Raw genomic sequence first — 24,103 nt, forward strand, 5'->3', positions numbered from 1 at the left:
AATGATATTATGTACATTATACAAACGTGTTGCATTATACAAACGTGTTGCATTATACAAACGTGTTATATGCATAATGGCTATTTGTGTGTGATTGTTGAATTGGGAGTGAGGATGTGTTGTGCAATGCTGCATGTAATTATTTGTAGAATATGTATGTGTTTTATACTCTATCTTGCAGTATGTACCTCATACTTTATTAATGTTATTTCTCACCCCTTCGTTGTTGTTGTAGTATGTGCTTCTCTTTGGAGTACAAATAAGTAGGTAAGTGAGTAGTTGTTTACACTACAACAAATAATGCTTTTTATGATGAAACTTACACCTCGAACAATGAAAAAACAAGAGTAAAGTTCCTGGGAGCGTCATGTTTTATTATTTATTCAATAAAAAACTTTAGCCCTTGGATATTTAATAAAACCAAGGTAAGTTAGCAATAAGGGGTCTCACTTCGACACCCAGTTGCTGCATTTTATGTTTTTTTTTCAATTGTTTAATAGGTATTTCTCACTTGACGTCTTTCCAATGAATTTTTTATTTGTTCCAACTGAGAGGTAAAATATTTTGCATTAACAATTTCATAATAATAATTTCAAAATCTTATTTTAATACTTTATTTTATATACTTTAACCCCTCGGTTTTACGAAATAATCGACGGGGTATATATTTTAAATGAATTCCTAGAATATGGAGCTATGTAGTTTTTTATATTTCATATTTTTAATAATCAGTTTTTGTGTAAAATCGACGTGACATTTATTTTGCATGAAGTACTTTAGAGTACTATCTAGTTTCTAACTTTTCATTTAACTATCAACACTCAAACATCAGTTCGTTATTTCGCAAAAAACCCTAGGAAATTTTCAAGCTGGTATTCATCAAAACTCTTCCGAAAGATATTCATCAAACGTCATTTTCGCAAGTAGGTTTGTTCTTCACTAAAGCGTTATTTTGTATATTTATCAATGTTAATTTTTCACCGAAATAGTCTCTTGATCATGTTGTTTAGGCTTTTTTTGTTGGTTTGTCTCTTGATCATGGGTTTAAGACACAACTCATCCATGATTATATTACAAATGGAGCAAATAAAGAAAAACCTCTATACGAGGTATATTCATTTATTGATAACGCTACTTGGGAGGAATGGAAAAGAGCAAAAAAGGAAAGGAAAATCGAGCTAGAATTATCTATCCACATAGGTTGTCTCTTTGAGGATATCAAAGACATGAAAAAAATTTGATTGAATAAAAAAGAAACCAAATGGAGGAAGAGCTGGGAATTTTTATAAGTCTTGATCGCACTCCATCTCCACCACCACGACCCGGTAAATGGAAGGGGCACGCCAAAGAAAAGACGGTGAGTACACATCAGATACTACGCACGAAGTGGCTTAAAAGATTGTAAGTAGATACTTTTTTGGAAAATATTTATTTTAGTAAAATCAATTTGGTAAAGATAAAATTTCATGTGTTGTAGGATGACCTTGTTGAACAAATTAAGGCCGACCTCTTCACTTCACAAGGTTGTCATGACATCTTGGTAGAAGCGATTGGAACAGTGGAGTATCTTGGACGTGTCTGTGGTCTTGGTATATGCGTTGGCTTTTAGGTACATTTTGGAAACTCTCAATCATCTAGAGAGAAAATTATTAACAGAGAGGTTGAAGAGATTGTTTCTATTGAGTTGGGGAAAGAAAGGGAGAAGTGGAAGAATGAGTAAGATAGGTACTTGGAGGAGGAGAGGGGAAGGTTGTTGCAGGTGGTGCATGAGAAGTTCTTGGAGGAGGAGAGGTAGAAAGTAATGCAAACGGTGCACGAGAAGTTCTTGGAGAAGGAGAGAGAGAAGTTGTTGAAAATTGTGCAGGAGAGTGTCTAGAAGGAGCAAGAGGAGCAAGAGGGGAGAATGAGGAGAATATGTCTGAGAGGTGTATCTACGATGTTCTTGAGGTATAAGTTGTATGTTGTTTTTATTATTGTTTGTGTATTTCAATTTTGGATTGTATTTATGTTGTTTTATGATGCAAAAATTGAGTTTGTTGGGTATATGCAACCACACAAATTCAAATCAGTTGGAAATTCGACAAAATGTAGTTGAGAAAGTTACAGGTGGTACAAGCGCGACACATAGTTTTTCTGCCAACCAGAGCAGTGTCGAACCCTCACCACCAAATCAAAATAGTCTTCAGAGACTAGAGATGATGATTGAGAGTATTAATGAAGATCCAATCTTCGGTATTCCATTAAGACATGATCCAAAGCAGTTATTCATATTTTTAAAGCTCTCTATACATGAATTTTTGGAGGGGAATGAGTGGCTAGACAATTTCGTATTACAATTGTGGTGCTCGTAAGTATAATTTTTACGTTGATTTTTATTTATATTTATACTTTCTTGTACTTTAACATAAAGATTTGCCCTTGCAGACGCATTTATGAGTTATGTGCTAAAAGGAAGCTTTTAAAGAAGTATTGTATCTTGGATGCTGCGAAGATTGTTCTTACTCGTGATTCGCTAGGACACGAAATAAAAAACTACTTACAAGACAAGTTGATGGAGAAAGGGAACACCAAAGATTATTATTTGGCCCCATTTTATCGCGAGTAAGTATATATTAATTTGTGATTTCATTAATAAATCAATTTTATCCATATTATTAATTATTTTGAATGTTTATGCAGGCGACATTGACAACTACTAGTCATAGGTCCGAAGAAATATACTATAGTTATGTTATGCTCGCTGCATTATGGATTGCCCGATGTTGTGATTAATGCTTTGAATGAGTAAGTGATATTATTTTCAATAATCATATTTAAATTTGGAATTGAATAGTTTTTATTCATGTTTAATTTTAACCGACATGTGTATGTCTTACCTCAAATTTGCCCACCCCGTTTCAAAAGTCAAATAATCTTAAAATTGAGTTTCAAATTTCTTTGGTTTATTTACTCTAACATTTTGGGTTTTTAAATTTCTTTGGTTTATTTACACTGACATCTTGGATTTTATAAATATTCATTTTCAAGTCTATTTAAAAATATGATAGTTTATTTAAAAATTATTTATATTTTTAAATTAGAAAATGCTTGCTCGCCCTTATATACTTTCAACTGACTTTCTATTTCGAATAAATAAACATAGCACAATTGTTAAGGGAGCAGAGCTTGTAAGCATAATATCACCGGTTTGAATCCCACTATCTCACTTTTTTTTTGCAATTTTCCTCTTATTTTTTACTAATTTTCTTTCCATTTTCAAAATATCAAACTTTGAGCTTTTTCTATTGGGTAATTTCCTTTTTGGTGTTTTTTTAACCTAAATTCTTCACCTATAAATAGGGTTCTCTTAACCCTATTTTTCTCATCAACAATTTGCTACGAATTCACACATTACGGTTCTCAAACTTTTTTCACACTAATTTTCAAAACCTTTTTTTTAACCTTTTTATTTTTTATTAGTGTTACTCTCAAACTTTTTGGGGCCGATGATTTCATATGAGCCTCCCCCCCCCCCCCTTTTTATTTATCAAAACCTTATTTTCAACATCTTTTGGTTTTACCTTTCCTTTTGGCCAATGATTAAACCTTCGGAATGAGGCCTCCTCCTATTGAATTTCATTTCTTTTTAAAACTATATGATGATAAATTTGATGGTATAATTTTAAATATATTTTTGTTTTTTAAATTAATACCCCAAGATTGTCGATGTTTGTCTAATTTACCTACTTATCCCAATCTTTTTATATTTTAAGGGTTTCCCACTTACCATGTCCTTAGTGGGTGGCGACTCGTTTAAACATGAATTTTAAAGCAGGTTGCTACAGTGTAGAGCGTTGGAAGAATTTAATGCACGCAAAAACAATCTTATTGGTCAAAAGTCACGCTATGTTAAACCAAAAGTAAGTATATTACTTGTGGTTTTTGACATTATATTATTGCGTGTATTAGTGAGTCATAAATAAATCAAAATTATTTGTAATGGCAAAAACAACCGGACAACTATTCTTGTGGATACTATGCTATGAGATATATGCTTCATATTCTCTCCGGATGCATTACAAACGGATGGATGAAGAATAAGGTATTAGCTTAATTCATATATACACACATATGTATACTTATAAATCAATGTTGTTTTTAACTTATCATACTTTTAATTTTATTCTGGCTATAGGAGCTTAGCAGCCAAACACCATACTTGAAAGAACAAATTGATGACATTCGATCACATTGGGTCGATTTAATCTTATCTTGTCATGAATCTCTACGACAACAATAGTTTTTCTTGGTTCCTGTAATCTGAATTTGTATATGAACAGAGATTTTTCCATTTTGATGGCAAACATTTAAATGTCAAATGTGTGTATTCTGTCTTGATGATGATAACATGTAAATTTGTACATTTTGTTTAAAATGATATGATATATTTCAATTCTCTTACATATTTTGTAGTTTCTTTGTAAAAGATGATACATGCAGATTAATAGATTTATAATGATATGATACATGCTAGTGAAAATGATTCATGCAAAAAAAATACATGTTAGTGAAATTGGTACAAATACAGCAAAAGAAAATGAGACTAAACCCCTCGGTCATAACATAAAACCGAGGTAAAAGAATAACTTATTACCTCATATTTTAAATAAAAACGAAAGGTTTATGATGCGCGCAACAAAATTTAGAAAATAAAAACATGTAGTTCCTTGGGATCGAACCCGTGACCTTTTAACACTTTAACCTCGGTGTATAAAACACCGAGGTGTTAAGTGCTAGCTTTTCATTACCTCCTTCGTTACCTCGCCTGGGTAGCCGAGGTTAAACGCATTTCACGACCAATGTTACAAGCGTTATTTGTAGTAGTGTTAGAGTGGGAGGATAGCGCGAGGCTGTTCTCTTTCCTTTTTTTTTGCGTTTCTTAGAATTACGTTGCTCTGATCTGTAACACTGGGCGGAGCGAACGATGTTTTTAATTTCGTTTATGTTATTTAGAGAGTTGGATGTTGCCCTCTTGTCATTGTGATGACTATGTGGTTTTAAGGAGATTTTTATCGTATTTGCTTGAGTTTTAATAAAGTATTTTCATGAGACTTATTTGATTTGTGAAACACGTTTATTTTTATAATTCCATTGCAATGATATCCTAAGTGAAGGTGAGCATTTGATAACATGTGTTGAATGTTTTATTTTAATTATGTGTTACAAACCATGTGTTTGATGTCGAGTAACATCCTAAATACAAATATGTATTTTCTATATGTTTTATTTCATAATAATAAGCGCAGGATTTTTAGGGTGTTACAATTCTCGTGTCATTTATCGGAAACTAAAAATGTATTTCAAACAATGGGTGAAAACATACTTAAAAGACTTGAAATCATATAACCGATTAAGAGCTTGCCTGGAAGGATTGATTAATAAAATTTAATCTCGGACACACTTTTAACTTTGATCGCGCTTTATTTTATTTTTATGTTTTCTAAAATTTACAAACAAAACCATTTTTTAATCTTTACTTTAAAAATTATAAAATACTATACAATTGAAGTTAATATCAAATTCATGTGAGTACGATAATACATAAAGTAGGTCTATTAAAAGTATAGCAAGAGTGGGAGTAAGAATTTCACTAAGAGGTAAAGATTGCACAAGAGTGGGCCTAATAAAAGTATGGCAAATTAATTCACAAAATTTCTCAGTCCATCTCTATTACTTATAGGCCCATTTAATTTTCCATTTTAACATTTATCAAATGACCCTTTTGGTGGCTAAGTGTCACCTTTTGTTAATACTTACACCCATACTAAATTTAGGTGTTGAGAAATGAACTAGCAGTGTCATAGAGCGATTAAGTTTTGAAGTTCCAAACGAAGAAAATTTATTATTAAAGATTATTGGAGTCAAGTTTTCCAGCAACTTAGCTTTCTAAGAAAGCAGTTAAGATGAACATATTAACTTAATGCAACTTTTCTTTCGTGCAGGAAGGCCAGCCTAATACATTGTTTTGCCTAAAACTATTGTTAGAAAGAAGCTCTTTAGGATAGAAAAATAAAATTTTATAAAACTAAATTAAAATATATATTTTATAAGATTTTTTAAATGATTATTTATTTGTCTTAAAACAATTAACTTAAATTTTATATATACTTAAATTAAAAAATCAGAATAGCTGAAAAATACCACAGTAATATAAACTAGTAAAAAGAATGTACACTATTGTACTTGTTTTATAAATGTTTTTATTATGTTTGTCATTATATATAATTTATAATTTTGTTTAATTATATTTATCTTATTTAAATATAACTGAATTTAAATATTTGTTCAATATAATTTTAAAATTAATGGAAAATAAAATTATTATGTATAGAAAATTTATTGAAAAAACCATTATACCAAAATTAATGATATATTTTTTAATCATCTTATATACGTTATTATATTTTTTTTTTTTGGTTGTCTATGTATAGATTATTCTTACTTTAATTACTTTAATTACATATCCAAGATGTCAGAATATTCTAATTTAAGAATGATAAACAAGTGGATCTAACTATGAGGCGACACATTAGAGTCAAGCTGCGAGTTTATCTCAAGCCCTCAAATCCAATCCATCAGTCTTCCATTGCCCATACCATGTCTTCCAAGAGCAGTTTCAACTATCGACCATATATAAATTTAGCTATGCGTCAAAATGGGTATGATTTCATCACTCTTGCAAGTTATACCTCTATTACCTCAATCACCCGAGTGTATGAGTGCTAACCTTGCAATTTCACATTCGTTCCACCTACTGCAGACTTGCACCACCATACTAGTGAGCTTATATAATGTCTTTCATTGATCTTATATTCATACCACAATAATGGAGTTTATGTGAGAATCATTTTTTTTCATGGAATTGCACATCGAATTCTTTAGATCCTTTATGTAGCGTCGCCACAACTACTCTTATCGATCAATTATATCATTGTGAATTTTCTCAATCAATAATGATATCTTCTAAATCAAGTAGAATGTTCGTTCATTGCAACACCGATTTTTTTGACCAAAGTCGTCATTCCAGTGCTCACATCCACTCATAAAGTTCTTCCTTCTCCTGTCGGGGGAGGTTGTCCAGTTCTAGCAACATCTCTAACCACTTCAACTCTTCAGGCGAGTTTCTCCACCAATTGGTTTTGGAAATTCCATGTATATAGTCGGGATTTGTTGAAACCTATATATAGTTAAGATCTGTTGACGCCAGGTGTAAGTCTAAAGCTTATATTAAATCTCAATCGTTAACAGATTTTAAAATAAAAAATATATTATAAAAGGAATAATTGATTTTGACAGAATTAATTTTAACATAATTGAGTTTAGTATAGTAAATTTTACCAGAATTGAGATTGACATAATTGATTTATGTTCGAATACATTTATGTAAAAGTGAGTTGAACAACGAATTCAGTGTGAAAATCACATTTAAAGTCAAAAACTACAAATTTTTGCTTAAATTTTTTTTTTCATAAAGCATCATTGTCATACCCCAAATTTGTCCTACCCCTTACTTCTAACTGGCTTAGGCTTTGCATTCATGTACATACATCACTTAGGTCATAATCCATACTCATGCATGCATATCATTGGTATCAATCAAAGACTAGCAAGAAAGAACTTTTATGGCAAGGAATTTCCTACCAAATGTGAGGATCTGAGGTGTGATTATGTGGCTTTGTTTTCATTGAAGTCTTCCTGGATTAGGGTTCTTCTCAACTCAAGGCATTGGGGGAGTGTATAAGCTTGTAATTCATCTGGTTATTCTTAATCAGGGTTTCCTTGACCAAAGTCGACCAATTGACCTTCTGGTCAACATATAATCAGAAAGGGATTTTATGAGGGAGAAGCTTTCATGTTGACTATGTGGATGTGTTTATTTGACTGGATTTGACTGGAGAAGATTTAATCAAGAGTTTCATCAATAATAAAAAAAAATCAGTACAGTTGACTTTTGGGTCAAAATCAGAAGAATTATTCAAATATTGACTTTTGGTGGAAATTCAATCAAGAAATGTCAAAGAATGGATAAAATCAGGAGTTTGACAAAAAGTTGCCAAAAATAGAAAAATGACAAAAATGGAAAGTTTCAACACTTAGATATTTTTTTGAAGGTTTTAAATCTTGATGAGCAGTCCACTTCAGCCCTGATTTACACGTGGCAAATGGCATTTTTTGGAGAAATTTCCAACAACAAAGTTGTTCCTCTCATGGAGTAGAACAACTTTGTAGTTGGACACTTTTTCATTTGAAGCTTGTACGAAGAGATAAAATGGTTTGAAGTTACTGAAAATCCATTCAATCTAAGTCACAATCCAAGTCACAAGCCAGGCAATGACCAGACATTTCATCAAGCATGTGGCATGCCAAACTGCAAGCTGATTCCAGAGGTGTACAAATGTGCTATGAGTGAAATCTTGGTATGTTTATGTTCCTCTCCATGCCCTCTATCCAACAAAACAAGAATCATGGCAATTGAACAAATATTGAGCCTATTGCAAGCCCTCAAAGTCATGCCCCCACACTGACTAAGTCAAGCGTCCGGCTGGGCAGAATTTCAGGTCACGCGCGTGACATTTCCACAAACACGTGGTAGGCTGTCTTGGGATCCAATTTTCTCCCTCCACAAGTATCTATTTTGAACAAGTTTGATCTTAAAACGTTCTTTGCCATGCCCTCTATCTATTGAGTCCAAGATCACTAGTTTTGGATGCGTATGGACCAAGATAGAAGCACATGAAGTCGTGCCCTGGCCAAGACACGACGCAGCAACTCGCCAGGTCAGAATCCATGTCACACTCGCAGGTTCCATGCAGTGATTTCCTTCAAGTCCCAGGCCATTTTGTGGGGGTTCCAAGCATCATCTCAAGACACCTCCAACACCCTTCTTGCACCATTACATGCCCTCTTTGCAATGATCCCAAAATTATGTCAAACCTTGAGCCACAGTTAGAGATACATGAACCTAAAGTGAGCTTCATGGCAATGGAGATTTACAATCAAACACATAGCATTTACCAACATGCTTCCATAAAAGGCCATGCAATTTGCTGGGCACGTGAAAGAGAATAAGGATTTTGCCACAAATGTACCAACCTTACTCGCTAAGGATTCAAAGCCCCACTCCAAAGATTCCACTCTTAATCATAAACACCTTGGCCTATATAAAGAACCAAGCTCCCTCACCCACTTCACACTCTCGTTTTCACAAACTCACACACTCTCATTGCTCTTCCTTTCTCTCTAAAGAGCTCTTTTCCCATTCATCATTCTCCTCTCCCCTTCGTGCTCTCTCATCTCTCCACCACCTCTCACCACCGCAACAAACTTCGCGCCACTGTAACCGATTCTTTTAACCAACTCCGGCCACCACATATCATCCCTACTTCCTCATCTCCGTTTCAATCCCTGCTCTGCAATCATGGTGCTATCTTGAAGCTGCGTTCTTCTGCAATACGAACACCACACTTTGAGTTTATTTCTCAAAGTTGAGGTTGAAGACTTGAAGATTCGCTCTAAGAGCTCGGATAGCTAATTGGAGCTCGTGAGTTGCGACGCATATACCTGGATCCAAGGCTTTCTCAGGTTAGCTTCTTGATCTTTCTTCTGCATTCATATGCATGCTGTATGATGTTGCTAACGTGCTTACTGTGACTGTGCTTGATAAGAATGCATGATGTCTATCGTATGAAGCTCTCTCTCCTTTGAATTCTGTTAAGATGATAATGTAGCTTTTTGAATGATTGTTTCATGAATATGTACTCTAGAATCCATAAGAACTCCATTGATGTGCTTGCTTTTGAGTTTTAGCGTAGATCTTGAATGTTAGGGTTTTAGATTCATGCTCGGTTTTGAAGTTTGAGGAAGAGTTAGAGAAAACTAATGGTAGATCCGTGATCTACGTGAGAATCCGAGTGGAACGGTGGTGGTCCGGTTGATTTCTGGAAATTTCAAGGTGTCTCCGCCGCCGGAGTGGCCGGAGAAGATGACTGAGCAAGGGATCTCCGGCGCATGTGTTTTTTCACGTTTTCCTCAGGCCTGCGTACGTGTCTTCAAGTGATTGGCGCTGGTTTTCTTTTCTGATTATTGTTTTGTCCGTTTCTCAATCATTAGCAATCGATTTGTCACGTTTTGATTGGCTTGTGCAGTAATTTTGTCTTTAGTGACTTAAACTCCCCCATGACCAATTGATATATCATGTTGCATGTGGTACGTTCCAGCATTATTAAAAAATCATAGTATAAATGAATAAACAGAATAAATGGAAATAGAATAAAAACTGAAATGAAGAACAAAAGGCATTGGGCCTTGGCGCGTCTGGGCTTGGTTTTTTCTGGATCACACCCCTGAATCACTAACGCTAACGCAGCCAATTGTATTTGGGCCAAGCGCTTTTATTCTTCCCACCCCCTGATGTTAGGCCCAGATGCTTCATAACCTAGTTTTAGTTCATTTTCCAATTGCTAATTCCCCCCTGCTGTTAATAAAAAACATAATAAAAATTTGATTTTCTTTTATTCTTTTTGCATGTTAATAGTTTTTCTCCTCAAGTAAAAATTGATAAAAATAGTTTTTCTAACTAAAGAGAACTTTTTGAAACATTATTTTCTTTTAATTGAATTTTAATTGTTGATTTCTTTGAACTTTTGATTGGTTGATAAACCATAAATACTTAGTTCTTAGTTTTTTAATTCAAAAATAGTTTCTAACATAAATAAAATGCAATTGTTTGTGAATATATCTCCATGAATAGTTTGGATTTTAATTCTTTTCTTTTTGTGAATATTTTCATATATTGTGAAATACCAAAATAACTTCTTCCTCATCCCTATTAGATTAGAATAACAATTAGGCTTAGAAATTAGGCTAGTCCCCCACTTTTTCATTCTTTTTCTTTTTCAACATCAAAACATCTAATAAATATTTAAAATAAAATCCCCTTTAAAACATACAAAGAAAACACTAAAAAAACATTAATAAAAAAGTGAAAATCATTAAAAAGGGAATGGAAGCTTGAATCTCCCTTGCTTTAGAGAATCATTCGAGTGCTTGGATCTCCCTTGCTTTAGGGAACCATTCGGGCGTAAGTTCCCAAATTCTAAAAGACACAAACCAAAGAGTAACTCGAGTTTCCCTTGCCTTAGGGATTTCCTCAAAACACTCAAACTCTCTCTCTCTTCCCCTCCTTTCTTAAGGGCATTGTTATCTCCGCTCTATTGCATCCTAGGCTGTCCCCTTATGCAAGAGCGCGAGCGTTAACTCCGCCCAACTAAAAAACACAAAAACAAACCGAAACATGCGAGCCGAACTATGGCGCTCTGATTCCTGAAAAGGATACGTAGGCATCAAGTCGCGGGGCTTGAATGAGCACAATTGTAAATAATTCATTCTTTTCCCCGTATTTCTTTTGCATTCATTCGCATTTAGACATAGACATAGTACACACCCTTTAGATAGAAACAAACATAGGTGGATACCATCGATTACGATGGGCGCGAGGGGTGCTAATACCTTCCCCTCGCGTAACCGACTCCCGTACCTTGATTCTCTGGTCGCAAGACCCTGTTCCTTCTTTTGTTAGGTTTTCTGATATTCCTTTCCCTTATGGGATAAATATATTGGTGGCGACTCTGTTCATTTTTCGCGAGCGTGCGACAATCATATATTGAACAAAAAGAAGCATTATAAAAGGGGGAAATTAAAGCCCGTCAAAAGGAAGAAAATCTTTTAAAAAAATATTTCTAGGCTATTTTGTACAAAATTCTATAATGCCACTAGGAATGGGATAAAATATGTTGAGGGAAGAACATGAGAGCCCTGTATTACCAATGAAGTTGGCGCAAAAGTTTTCCTATTTATAAATGTGAGAAAATATTTATGTGCAAAGTAAGCAAATTAACTAAACCATTGGTTTTTGAATTGCCACGACAAAAGAGAAGGCTTGCTAAAAGTTTGCAAAACATTTATTGAATATGTTTCTAACCAAAGTTTCGACCAACCTTTATCCACAATTGTTCTCAAGGCCTCAAAGATTGCAGAAATTCAGCAAGCTAAGAAGACGAGAAGGTCACCTTATTTGCAAAAGCCAAAACAAAATGACCATAATTGTCACGAAAGATCCCACCACAGCCAGCAGAAAGAGAGTCTTGTTAATGAACTTTGAGTAGAATCAATTATGAAGACAAAATCAATTCTATTTTAGAAGAATCAAATATTTCAAAATCACTTTCGAATTAATTCGACACTTTAATTTTATCTCTTTCAAAAATTAAATTAAACATGCTAATAGGAAAAAAAACTCCCTTATAATTTTTTTTTTGAAATGTCATTATCCAACATTGCAACTGGCCAAACACAAAAATTATTAACACCTAATAAAATTTAAACTTTAGACCTTAAAAAAAAAAAACACTTTCAAAACCTAAGTCTCAATCACTAGACCACCCCCTTAACGATCTCCCTTTTAATTTAGTCAACTATGTTCACATCACACACGCTTATTTTAATTTTACAAGTTGGGAAACAAAATTTCTTTGTCAATTGACTAAATAGCAAAAACCCCTATTGATAAGCACTAATCGATCATATAGAAAAATACTACAATTCACGTGATAAATCATGATTGCAACATTGTGTGCCTGAAAACAATGATTGCAATATTATACCTTCTAAATTACGTGAAGAATGTTGTCCACATTTTATGTTTGAGTAAATTTGAGAATATAATAAGATCATCTATTCAACCAATTATAAATACATGGTGTGTTTTTCTTTGTATTTGTGGCAGTGTTTTATCTTTGTATTTTTTTGTGGGTCACAATCCTAACTCCTAAGCATGATAAGACATGTTCCTACCTGTCATCAACTATAATCCTTATTGATAATTTTGATTTGAATGTGTTTGGGTCTAGTCTAGTCTCAACTTGTATATACAATACGGACGACAATTGGAAAATGTTTTCAAATTCATTAACAGTTCTACATTTGATTTGACTTCACTATAATGTTAATAATACCCCTCCCTTGGTTTGAAGGGACAATGTCAATGAACATGTAATGAGTGTATCCTTACATGAGGTCCCTACTTGTATCTCTTCATAGCTTTCACATTGTTGTAATGAGTGTATCCTTATATGAGGTCCCTACTTGTATCTCTTCATAGCTTTCACATTGTTGTTTATGGAATAGGCAGCAGATAATCCGTTCTTTTGAAATTATGGAGAGCGAATGTGAATTGAACAACCACGAACGAGTTATAGTTGAACAATTGCAATTAATATTAAGTAGAATGATGCACGAAGATTGACGGTGCGTATCGAAGAAGAAATCTCATGTTGAAATATTTTGACAAAATTTGTGTAAATTTAATGTGTGGGGTCAGAATGACTCATATTATACTTTTTTGGAAAGGGAACCGGCCCACCAATACAAGTTACTACATTGCAATGATTTATTGAATTATTAAGTCTTTCGAGTTTGTTTCAGACTCAAAAACAATATTTTATTATTTCCACAATTTCAGTTTTATTTTTTCACAATTTCAATAATTTCTGTTTTATTTGTTTTTTATTTTATAACTTTCGTATCATGGTTTTTCTATATTTAAACACACTCTTGAGAGTGATTGTTGGGATTATCTTTTGATATAATAAAATTCATTATTTTCTTTTTTCTAGTGGATTCCAAAGTTTATTTGACAGGTTTTACGTTTGCAATCATGTGTTCTCATTATAGGTTTAGCAATTTATAATCCCCTAGTATTTTCGACTATGTCAGGTGGCATTAGAGTAGGTTTCTCCGATTTCTTTTTCGTAACTTGATCATCCATGGGAGACTAATCGATGACTAGATCAGATCTTAAGGGAATTACTACGACTTTAACTGCTTTGACTGAACATATAACGAATTTAGCAAATCAGGTGAACAATGCCAACAACAACGAGAATCAACAAAGAGATAGTGGAGAACGAGTTAAGGTTATGCGAGGTGTCAACAATCATCATGATGTTATTGCTGAAAAATTGAGTTCTAAAGAAGAAGAATCCTACGAGAAAAAATGTGTTGATCATGGGAATTGACATAACCATGGTTATTGAGTGAAGGTAATTAATATTTCGTTATTCTATGGAAACATGAGAGCTGAGGAGATTATGAATTGGCAGATTTACATCGACAAGTTCTTCGATGTTATGGGTGTCCTTGATAACAAGCACGTTAAGATTGTGATGATCAGACTGAAGAGTACTAATACTTTCTCTTGGGATAAACTTGTTGTTCAAAGGAAGAGGCAAAGACATCTAGATTCTTGGTGATGACACTAAGTAAAAAGGAGCTTGATAAGGTTGTTAAAGAAACTAGATTTTTATGTTCAATACTGACTAAAGGGGTGATGAGTGTTGTAAAGGAGAAAACAACAATTCTAGAATAAGTGCTAGGGGTCCTAAAAGATATAAAGGAGTTGACCACAGATGAGCTAGCAAACAATTTTCCTCATGTGCAAGATAAACACGGGGAAGTTAAAATTTTCAATATGAGAAAAAATGTGATGATGTTTCTGTTTAAGGAGAGGTTTCCAGTTGGTAGTTACAACAAGTTGCAGTCATATGAAGCTATTTTCAAAGACGAGAATTCGGGGTTGAGTTCTTCAGAAGTGAAGGAGACTGATGTAGGAAGGCCGGATGCGCTTTCGAATATGAAGTCATGCTTCAGAATGGTTCAACAAGATTTGTGCAAGTTTAGCATCCTGTGTTAGAATGACTCGTATTAAGCATTTCAGAAAGAGAATCAGTCCACTTGTCCAACACTGGAATGCAATGATCTATGGGCTTTTTAAGTCATTTGAGTTCGTTTCAGGCTCAAAAATAACATTTTACTATTTTCCACGATTTCAACAATTTCTGTTTTATTTTTCCACAATTTCTGCAATTTCTATTTAATTATTATTATTTTGATAATTTTCACATTAGGGTTTTTTCCTCTGTATTTAAACACTCTTGGGTGTGGTTGTCTGGATTCTCTTTTGATATAATAATATTCATTATTTTCTTTTTTCTGGTAGTAGATTCTATAGTTTATCTTACAAGTTTTGCATTTGCAATCCTGTGTTCTCATTCAATAATTAACGCTTGTTAATCCCTAGTGTTTCCAACCTCATCAACAATCAATATTGTGATTAAATCAAACGAATATATATATATATATATATATATATATATATATATATATATATATATATATATATATATATATATATTATTTTTCAGTTTTAACAATATATTATAATTATGTCTTAAAAAATAATAACAATATATGATAATTATGTCTTAAAAATAATAATATTCTGTTTTTAAAAATATAATATTCAGTCTTTAAAATAAATTATTTTGTTTTTTGCTATATATTTTTATTCTGTTTTTTAAAATTATTTAAAATAATAATAATAATTATATATATATATATATATATATATATATATATATATATATATATATATATATATATATATATATATATATCTGTTTTTAAAAATAAATAATAAAATAAAATATTTCACATTATTCATTTCTATTTTAAAAAAACAAAATAACATATATTATATTTTTCTATTTAAAAAAAAAAAACTACATCTATTCAATTTACTCTATTTAAAAAAAATAACAATTTCTCTAACAAATATATTCTAACAGTTTATCTTACACATGAAAAAACATTTATCTTACCCTTAAACACATATTTCTAACGGTTCATCAATTACCAATTTTATCATACAAACTACAATAAAAATGCATAAATCTACATCAACTCATGTAACCTCGTATAAAATAATTAAAAAAAATAATAATTTTAATGTGTACCTTAACAATTCTAGCAATTGATTTGAAAATAAAACTCGAGACATTTTGTTAAAGAGAATGTAAGTGATAGAAGGGTAACAATAGGACTTATATTATGAGTATGGTTATTGGGCTTTTAGTAGTGTTTGGGCTTTTATGTTATTATTATTATTATCCATTAAGAATGTTATATAATGTAGTCTCATGGAGACATTTAGAATCAATCAATGAAATCAAGTTTAATTTTATCTTTTATTTTAAGTCCCTTTTATTGTTCTTCCCCTTTCCTAGTTTAAAGCCTAGTTTAGAACCTTGGTAGGAATTGCTTCCTATCAATTGGTGCTTTCATTATCCATACTACTACTATATTCATCATCAACAAACCCAACCAACAAAAACCTCTTCCTCACTTAATCATAAATATCAAAAGCAATTGCAAGTTTCTCAGCTTTGTTTTAAGAAAAGATTAAAAAAAACAAAACCTCTCAAAAACACCCTTCTCCGCTCGAAACCTCTTCTCCGGTGCTACTCACACTCCATCCCTCTCAATCCATGCCCACTTTTCACCATGGATGACAGCTTATACGACGAGTTCGGTAACTACATCGGCCCCGAAATCGAGTCCGACCAAGACTCCGGCTGGGAAGAAGAATCCGACCGTGACAAACCCGAAGAGTCTAACAGAGCCGCCGAATCCGACGGTGAAGGTCCCTCAAACGGATGGCTGACAACCGGCGCCTCCGTCGATGCAGACATGGTCAAAAATCAAGTAGTCTTAGCCGAGGGAAAAAAGTACTACCCAACCGTTGAAGAAGTTTATAGCGAGGACGTTGAAACCCTAGTTATGGACGAAGATGAACAGCCACTAGAACAACCGATTATTAAGCCAGTGAAGAACAAGAAATTCGAAGTGGGTGTTAACGATTCTTCAACTTACGTTTTCGAACCATCGCCTCCTTCTCCCATCATGGAACGAAAACTGACAGATTTGAAACAGGCATCTAGGGTTTCTGAAAACCCTCTACCTTCCTCTTCCCCTATCAATTTACCTTCATCAATTAGTCATAACTACACAACAACCCTTGCTTCCATTTCTCTCACACTTATCTCTTCACTCTTGCACCAACATTGTTCGACCAAATTCCCCAACCAAAATTTCTCAAATCAATACAAGATGTACGTCGTTAAGAGACACCGACGTCAAGAGACTGTTCATTTTGATAAGATTACGGCGCACTTGAAGAAACTCAGTTACGGCTTAAGCACCGAGCATTGCGACCCTGTTTTGGCCTTTCGGAAGGTTTGTGCTGGTGTTTATAGAGGTGTGACTACTAGTCAACTCGATGAATTGGCCGCAGAAACTGCCGTAGGCATGACGGCTAACCATCCCGATTATGCTTCTTTGGCTGCTAAGACTGCTGTTTCGAATCTGCATAAGCACACTAAGGATTCGTTTTCGGAAACTGTGAAGATTATGTACAATCATTTTAATCATAGATCTGGGAAGAAAGCTCCGTTGATTGCTAATGATGTCTATGAAATAATCATTGAGAATGCGACTCGATTGGACAACGAGAGATGGTTTACTCATGCTTCTCCAACTCTTTTCAATGCTGGTACACCTTGGGCCAAGGGTGGTAAGAACCAAAAGGTTATTGCACTACTTGTTCTTGCTATGAAAGGGTGGAATTTGCCAGTTAGTGCTGATGAAGAGAAGACTTCTAATATTCCAGACTGTGAGCAATACAAGTCTGATTTTCCAGAAGAATACACGGATGCTAAATTTTTTGTCATCAAGTGTTATAGTAAGGATGACATTCAAAAAAGCATCAAGTATGATGTATGGGCCAGCACACAAAATGACAACAAGAAGCTTGATGGCGCCTACCAAAAGGCTCAGCAGAAACATGGTGGCTGCCCTATTTTCCTTTTGTTCTTTGTTAATACAAGTGGGAAGTCAGTTGGGCTTGCTGAGATAATTGGACCTGTTGATTTTAACAAAATTTTGGAGTACTGGCAGCAAGACAAGTGGGATGGTGGTTCTAGCTCAACTAACAACCATTTCTCAAATTCAGTTTTAGATCATCCGGTGTTTATACCTGCATATTTAAGAAATGTTGTTCGAAATGCATCTAGACCTTCGAGTACTGCAAATTTAAGTCGTGTTGTTGATGAGGCTGATTGTTTATTTGGCATGGGTTTTGCTGAGCAGCTACATCAGATTCTTGCTCAGCTTGGTGATCACCATCAGACCTTGCTTTTCAGTGCGACATTACACAGTGCTCTTGCAGAATTTGCTAAGGCTGGTCTACGAGAGCCTCTCCTTGTCCGCCCTGATCTGGAAACTAAAATTAGTCCTGACTTAAAGCTTGTCTTTTTCACTTTGAGGCAAGAAGAGAAGTATGTTGCCTTGCTCTATTTAATCTGGAAACTTATTGGTTCCAATGAGCAGAATTTAATTTTTTTATCCACTAAACATCATATTGAGTTTCTCAGCTCGTTGTTTCAACAAGAGGATATTGAGCCTTCTGAATGTTATGGAGACATGAATCAAGATGCTCGCAAAATGCATGTGTCAAGGTTTAAGTCATGGAATATATTGTTGTTGATTGTCACTGATATTGTTGTTCGAGGCATTGATATTCCATTGCATGATACTGTTATCAATTGGAATTTCTGGCACAAGCCTAAAATATTTATTCATCTAGTTGGAAGGGTTGCAAGAGCTGATCGTGTTCTTGCTTGTGATCTTCATTCAGGGCAGTCTATGGGTTACTTTGATATTCCATTGGATCATGTGCATTGTCAGCCTGTGATTCTTGATTATCTTGCTAGTAAGACGATAAGTTCTAATGACTTGGTGGTTGTTCCCCCTGATGTTGGCGGTGTTGCAAGAGCACGTACTTTTGCGAAGAAGTTGTCTAATGCACCTTTGGCTATTGTAGACAAAAGGCGCCACGGACACAATGTTGCTGAGGTGATGAATCTGATTGGTGATGTAAAAGGAAAGGTTGCTGTAATGGTGGATGATATGATTGACACGGCTGGAACCATTGCCAAGGGTGCAACACTATTACATGAAGAGGGAGCTAGGGAAGTTTATGCTTGTTTCACTCACGGTGTTTTCAGCCCTCCTGCAATCGAGAGGCTATCCAGTGGCTTATTTCAAGAGGTGATAATTACCAACACCATTCCAGTTTCAGAGAAGAACTATTTCCCTCAGTTAACTATTCTTACCGTAGCAAACCTGTTGGCTGTATACAATGCTTTATCTGAAGATGGAAAGAAGGAATTTGAGAAAAGTTATGGTAAAGCGGTGCAATTCTTTACCATGTTCCGGAAATCAAAAGTACCTTGCATGATAAAATTGATTTTTCAAGTTCTGAATTTCGTGTTGCAAATAATCAGTGACAATTTTTCATTCAAGCAATGGGATCCAGGAACAATATCTCTATTCTCATATTGATTTTTAGAACCTTGAGGACAAGGTTCATGTGAACCCCACGGCAATGATAGAAGGGTAACAATAGGACTTATATTATGAGTATGGTTATTGGGCTTTTAGTAGTGTTTGGGCTTTTATGTTATTATTATTATCCATTAAGAATGTTATATAATGTAGTCTCATGGAGACATTTAGAATCAATCAATGAAATCAAGTTTAATTTTATCTTTTATTTTAAGTCCCTTTTATTGTTCTTCCCCTTTCCTAGTTTAAAGCCTAGTTTAGAACCTTGGTAGGAATTGCTTCCTATCAGTAAGTATTTTCTTGAAGATGAGAGATTTGAGAGAGTTTTGATTTGCTGAAGCTGAAGAGAAAGAGAGCTTGATGCGGTTTGGAGAAATTTGGGAAAGTGATTTTTTGTTTTATAGGTTGTGAATGAAGCAGTTGAAGTGTTGGGAATATATAATAGGATTGCGATGTGTGTTGCATCCCGCAACTCTTAGAGCCGTTGGGCTTTGTGAAATTAATTCCACCCCGTAACTCCCGAATCTGACGTGTGCTTTGCGAAGGGATTTGCACCCCGCAACATAAGCAAAATTCAGAACATTAACATGCAACACTGATGCCTAAATAACTAAACCATTTAAATTCCCAACATTTATTTAAAAAAGCGTTGTGTGGTGTTTCCTACTTCGTAACTCAATTTTCAAAAAATTTGAATTTCAAAACGTTCACCATCAGTAATTACATAATTTAAAGTTCCACCAAATTTTTTAAAAGACGTTGCGGGGTGTTTATCACTTCACAAATTAATTTTCAAAATCATTTATGTTGCGAGGTGTTAATTACTCTGCGGGTATATTTATTTGTAAGGTGGTTGTCACCTGACAAAATCACCCCGCATTTAATGTTTTCCTGTAGTGAATGGATACGATTTTTAAACTATTGGATAAAACTTATAGAAGAAGAAAGCCCAAGCATACAATTTCAAGATGCTACTTAATTTCAATGCAACCATGAGCAATAAGTTGATCATATCACAATTAGACTAATTATTACAAAATTGTTGGAAGTAGCTAATGATACATCAATCGTTTGCAAGTGACTTGTTGATAAATGTTTTCTAACTTTATTCTCATAAATTTTGGGAAGATTATAATGACACACAATCACAAAATGAATACACACATAAACCAAAATCTTTTATGTACCACTTTGATGGAAAATCCATTATAATGGCCAGGAGTCAACTTAGAGAGAGGAATGAGAGTTTTGATCACTCACTACAACATATTTATGCTTTCTTACGATAGAAAGACTGCTTGCTTGTGAACCCCCATTTACTTCTTTTATATTTTTAGTCATGATTCGTATTGAATGACTAAACCTGTGTAAAACAATTTTAAGACAATTTAAATTACATATATAGTGGGTCAGATTATGGTCCTTAAAGCAAATCCCACTAGAAGATGAACACTGGATCACAAGATCTAGAAAGAACAAGGATACTTGTAGGTAGAATGTTACAAAGACTTAGTACAATATCACTTTCAATCACATAAAGTGGGTCCCTCCCTATAGATTAGTAATCAATATATTTTGACTACCAAGATTTTTCATACTACAAAATTAAGTTATCAAAATTAGAGAAGTTAAAGAAAATATTCTATGATTTATCATAAACATCAAAACAAGGAAATTTTATGATACATTTTAATAGAAGTAAATGATGAAAACAGAATTTGAAGTAATTAAATTTGTTAAGGACAAATCAATCGCTAGTTGGTTCAGTGATGATTGACGCTTAACTTGATAGGGAGAATCATGATTCGATCTCTCACAATTGCGATCGAAAAAAAGCTTAAACCATTTGATCCCACAATTGATCCAAAAAAAATATTGTTGTGACAGTTTTAACTGTTACAACTAGTTACTTTGTATGACAAATATAAATGTTATACCCTGACCTTATCCTTTTATTTTGTTTAGCGTTTTATAGGGCCGTCTTTGAGGGCGTACAAGGAAGGCTACCGCACAGGGCTTCAATATTTATCACTATTAAATAAAGTTAAATAGGACCTCTAACTATTTTATCATGGTGGAACCATGACTAACCTACACAGAGGCTTCAAAAAATTGAGACGACCTTGAGCCGCTCTATATATTTGCAGTATAGTAAACTAATTCAGTCAAGTTTTAATTATATAAAGAATATTCAATTAATTCATTTGTTCAATATGGTATTAAGAGTTTCAAAATTGAAAATTGTGATCTGTTATTTCTTTTGCTCTAATTGTATTTTGACGGGATTTTTAAAATTCTTGATCAAGTATGTTAATTATTTTTATTATAATTAGTGGAGGAGACTTCTCATTATTGTTTTAGATATATGGTAAAACAAATACCTTTAATACTTGTATCCATAACAATTTTTTCGGAACAGTCTTGTTGGGAGATTAAACTCATCGATGTCAATCTCTACATCGTAAAAACAACGACAAAACATAATTTCAAAATTATAAAATACAACAACAACACAATAAATAATTTTAAAATTAAAAAATATAACAACTCATAACACATAATTCTAAAACTACCACTACTACAAAACGCGCATACAACAACGCCAAAGTCACCACGGTTCTTCCCAAAACCGTGGTGACACTTCTAAATTCATGCGCTAATATTTTTTTATTTTTTAATTAAAAATTTTAAGAGTATAATTTCGGTTACTTCCATAACCGTGGTGATACAATCAAGCTTTTCTGGGTTCGAACCTCAGCTCCCTTAAATAGTTTATTCTTTTTACGTTAATGTGCGTCTTTTCATTTTTATTTATATCTCAATAAAAAATAATACGGATATCTCTACAGTTCTGTTGTAAAACCGTTGTTACACACTGGGGTTTCTTTATATATATTAAACACTAAGTATCCATTTTTCCATTGATAAAAGTAACAACCTTAACACCAACGACGTAGTCATCGTCGGGAAGAAGACAACAACATCTACACAGTGTTCTACTTTAAGGTACGTCAAATATTTTCGACATTGTTGTTGTTCAATTTTATTTCAATGTCGGATTTGAAGACAAACTCATCCAAAGGTGTTTCTATGTCTTCTTCAGTTGTAAAATCTCGATCTGAAAATTTATGTGTTTGTGATGGTCATATTGTTTCGTACCAATGCAAGAACGAACAAAATAAAGAAAGGCTATTTTGGAGATGTCCGTTTTGGAGGACTGATGAAACATGTAATTTGTTCATATGGGATGACGATATGGTAGAAAAATGGCGAAATGAATATGAGAGTCTTATGAAGTCAGAGTTGGAAGCTTTGGGCTATTTGAAGGTTATGTATGAAAATTCAAAAAAGAAGAACAAGAATTTGAAGAACAAACTGAAATCAGAGAATTTTTTTGGAAATTTGAAGATGTTATGTTTTGTTATCTCCTTTATGTTTAGTATTTACTTTGTTATGTTTAAGATTTCAGGTTTGAATTGCAAACTGTTGAATTTTCAATTATAATTATCGCTCAAGATGTTTGTTAGTATATTAGTTTATAGTTTAAGCTTATAGTCTAAGTAAATAGTTTAAGTTGATAGCTTAAGAGAGTGATGAAACCCTAAAATTAAGAAGAAAGATTAAAATTTTATTACATAAACTTTCATTACAAAAGGCCTTAATAATCAAATCTAAATCCTCTGGCTAAGAGGAAGTTTGACCAACCATAGTCTGCCTCATCCTCATCATCAGAGTCGAAGAAATCATCTGCCTTCTCAACCTTCATCATCATCATCATCATCATCATCTTCTTCTTCTTAAAAAAATTGGCAGTTTTTGCATCATTAACCTTTTTAATCTTGGTGAATCTTAAATGCTAGATTTTATTGTATACCCATATATAGGTAATATATTTTTAATGGCTTCGCATTTATTTGTTTATGGAAAAAAAAATTTCAAACATTTGGTAAGGAAAATAATTTATCATGTTATAAAAGATTATATCAAGATAACAACCTTAGCAATCTATCCTAGAGATTTTTTTTCCACTTTTTTAAGTTTCACTTTTTTCAATCTTAATATTTTCATTTTAAGTGTTTGTTATTCACATCATCGCATCCAAGATATATATTTATGGCATATGCGTTTTGATTGGCTAGCGTGAGAGTTTCACGTGCATCACTAACGTTAGCGTGAGAGTTTCACGCGCATCACTAACGTTTATGTTGGATCGATGGGCTGGTAATGTCTCGAGCATTGATAATCAATATATGGATGATAAAGATTAATTTATATTCAAAACTATGAAATTTTTTCTCTCGATTATATGTGAACACTGAGGTAATAGGTTATTTTTTAAAATAAAAAATCAAATAAAATAATGACTTCATTTTGAAGAAATAAAACATAAACTACAATTGCTAGGATTCAAAATCTGTCTCTTAATTAGTTTAGCCATTGATTGTGTCTATCAACCGAGGAAATATATTATAATTTTTTTTAAACAAAACATATAGCGTCTAGAGATTATACTTCGATTATTTGTTGGATTTGGTAAAAAATTATATATATATATATATATATATATATATATATATATATATATATATATATATATATATATATATATATACATCCAGCATGATTGAGCATCTTGGACACATCAGCATTCGTCCAACATTCTTCTCATGGCACCTCCAGAGATAATCCTTCAAGCTTTCATTTGCCCTTGGATTTCCATAGTTTCCTTTTCCTTTTCTTTCACCAAACATTTTTCCAATTCCTC

At 33.3% G+C, this 24,103-nt stretch overlaps 1 protein-coding gene and 1 long non-coding RNA gene across 2 annotated transcripts; both read left to right on the top strand.

Moving 5' to 3' along the window:
- The first annotated feature begins 1,903 nt into the window (after positions 1-1,903).
- Positions 1,904-4,331, top strand: LOC131598929 (uncharacterized). The gene is made up of 5 exons (XR_009282420.1): positions 1,904-2,347; positions 2,425-2,601; positions 2,680-2,784; positions 3,753-4,081; positions 4,175-4,331. It is a non-coding gene; the product is annotated as an uncharacterized LOC131598929 (long non-coding RNA).
- Positions 4,332-17,226: 12,895 nt separating this feature from the next.
- LOC131596852 (uncharacterized) lies at positions 17,227-19,335 on the top strand. Its single transcript, XM_058869587.1, has 2 exons — positions 17,227-18,269; positions 18,366-19,335. Exons 1-2 carry the CDS (start codon positions 17,242-17,244, stop codon positions 19,333-19,335), a joined length of 1,998 nt encoding a protein of 665 aa, XP_058725570.1. The 5' UTR covers positions 17,227-17,241.
- The last annotated feature ends 4,768 nt before the right edge of the window (positions 19,336-24,103 follow it).

Source organism: Vicia villosa, linkage group LG4 (assembly GCF_029867415.1).
Source record: "Vicia villosa cultivar HV-30 ecotype Madison, WI linkage group LG4, Vvil1.0, whole genome shotgun sequence".
NCBI classification, from domain to species: domain Eukaryota; kingdom Viridiplantae; phylum Streptophyta; class Magnoliopsida; order Fabales; family Fabaceae; genus Vicia; species Vicia villosa.

What these genes read in the sequence shown, in the direction of transcription:
- LOC131596852 (XM_058869587.1), top strand. Translation starts at nt 17,242, where the DNA reads ATGACGGCTAACCATCCCGATTATGCTTCTTTGGCTGCTAAGACTGCT. An exon ending in ACTTTGAGGCAAGAAGAGAA is followed by an intron (nt 18,270 to 18,365) that starts GTATGTTGCCTT and finishes TGAGTTTCTCAG; the next exon opens with CTCGTTGTTTCAACAAGAGG.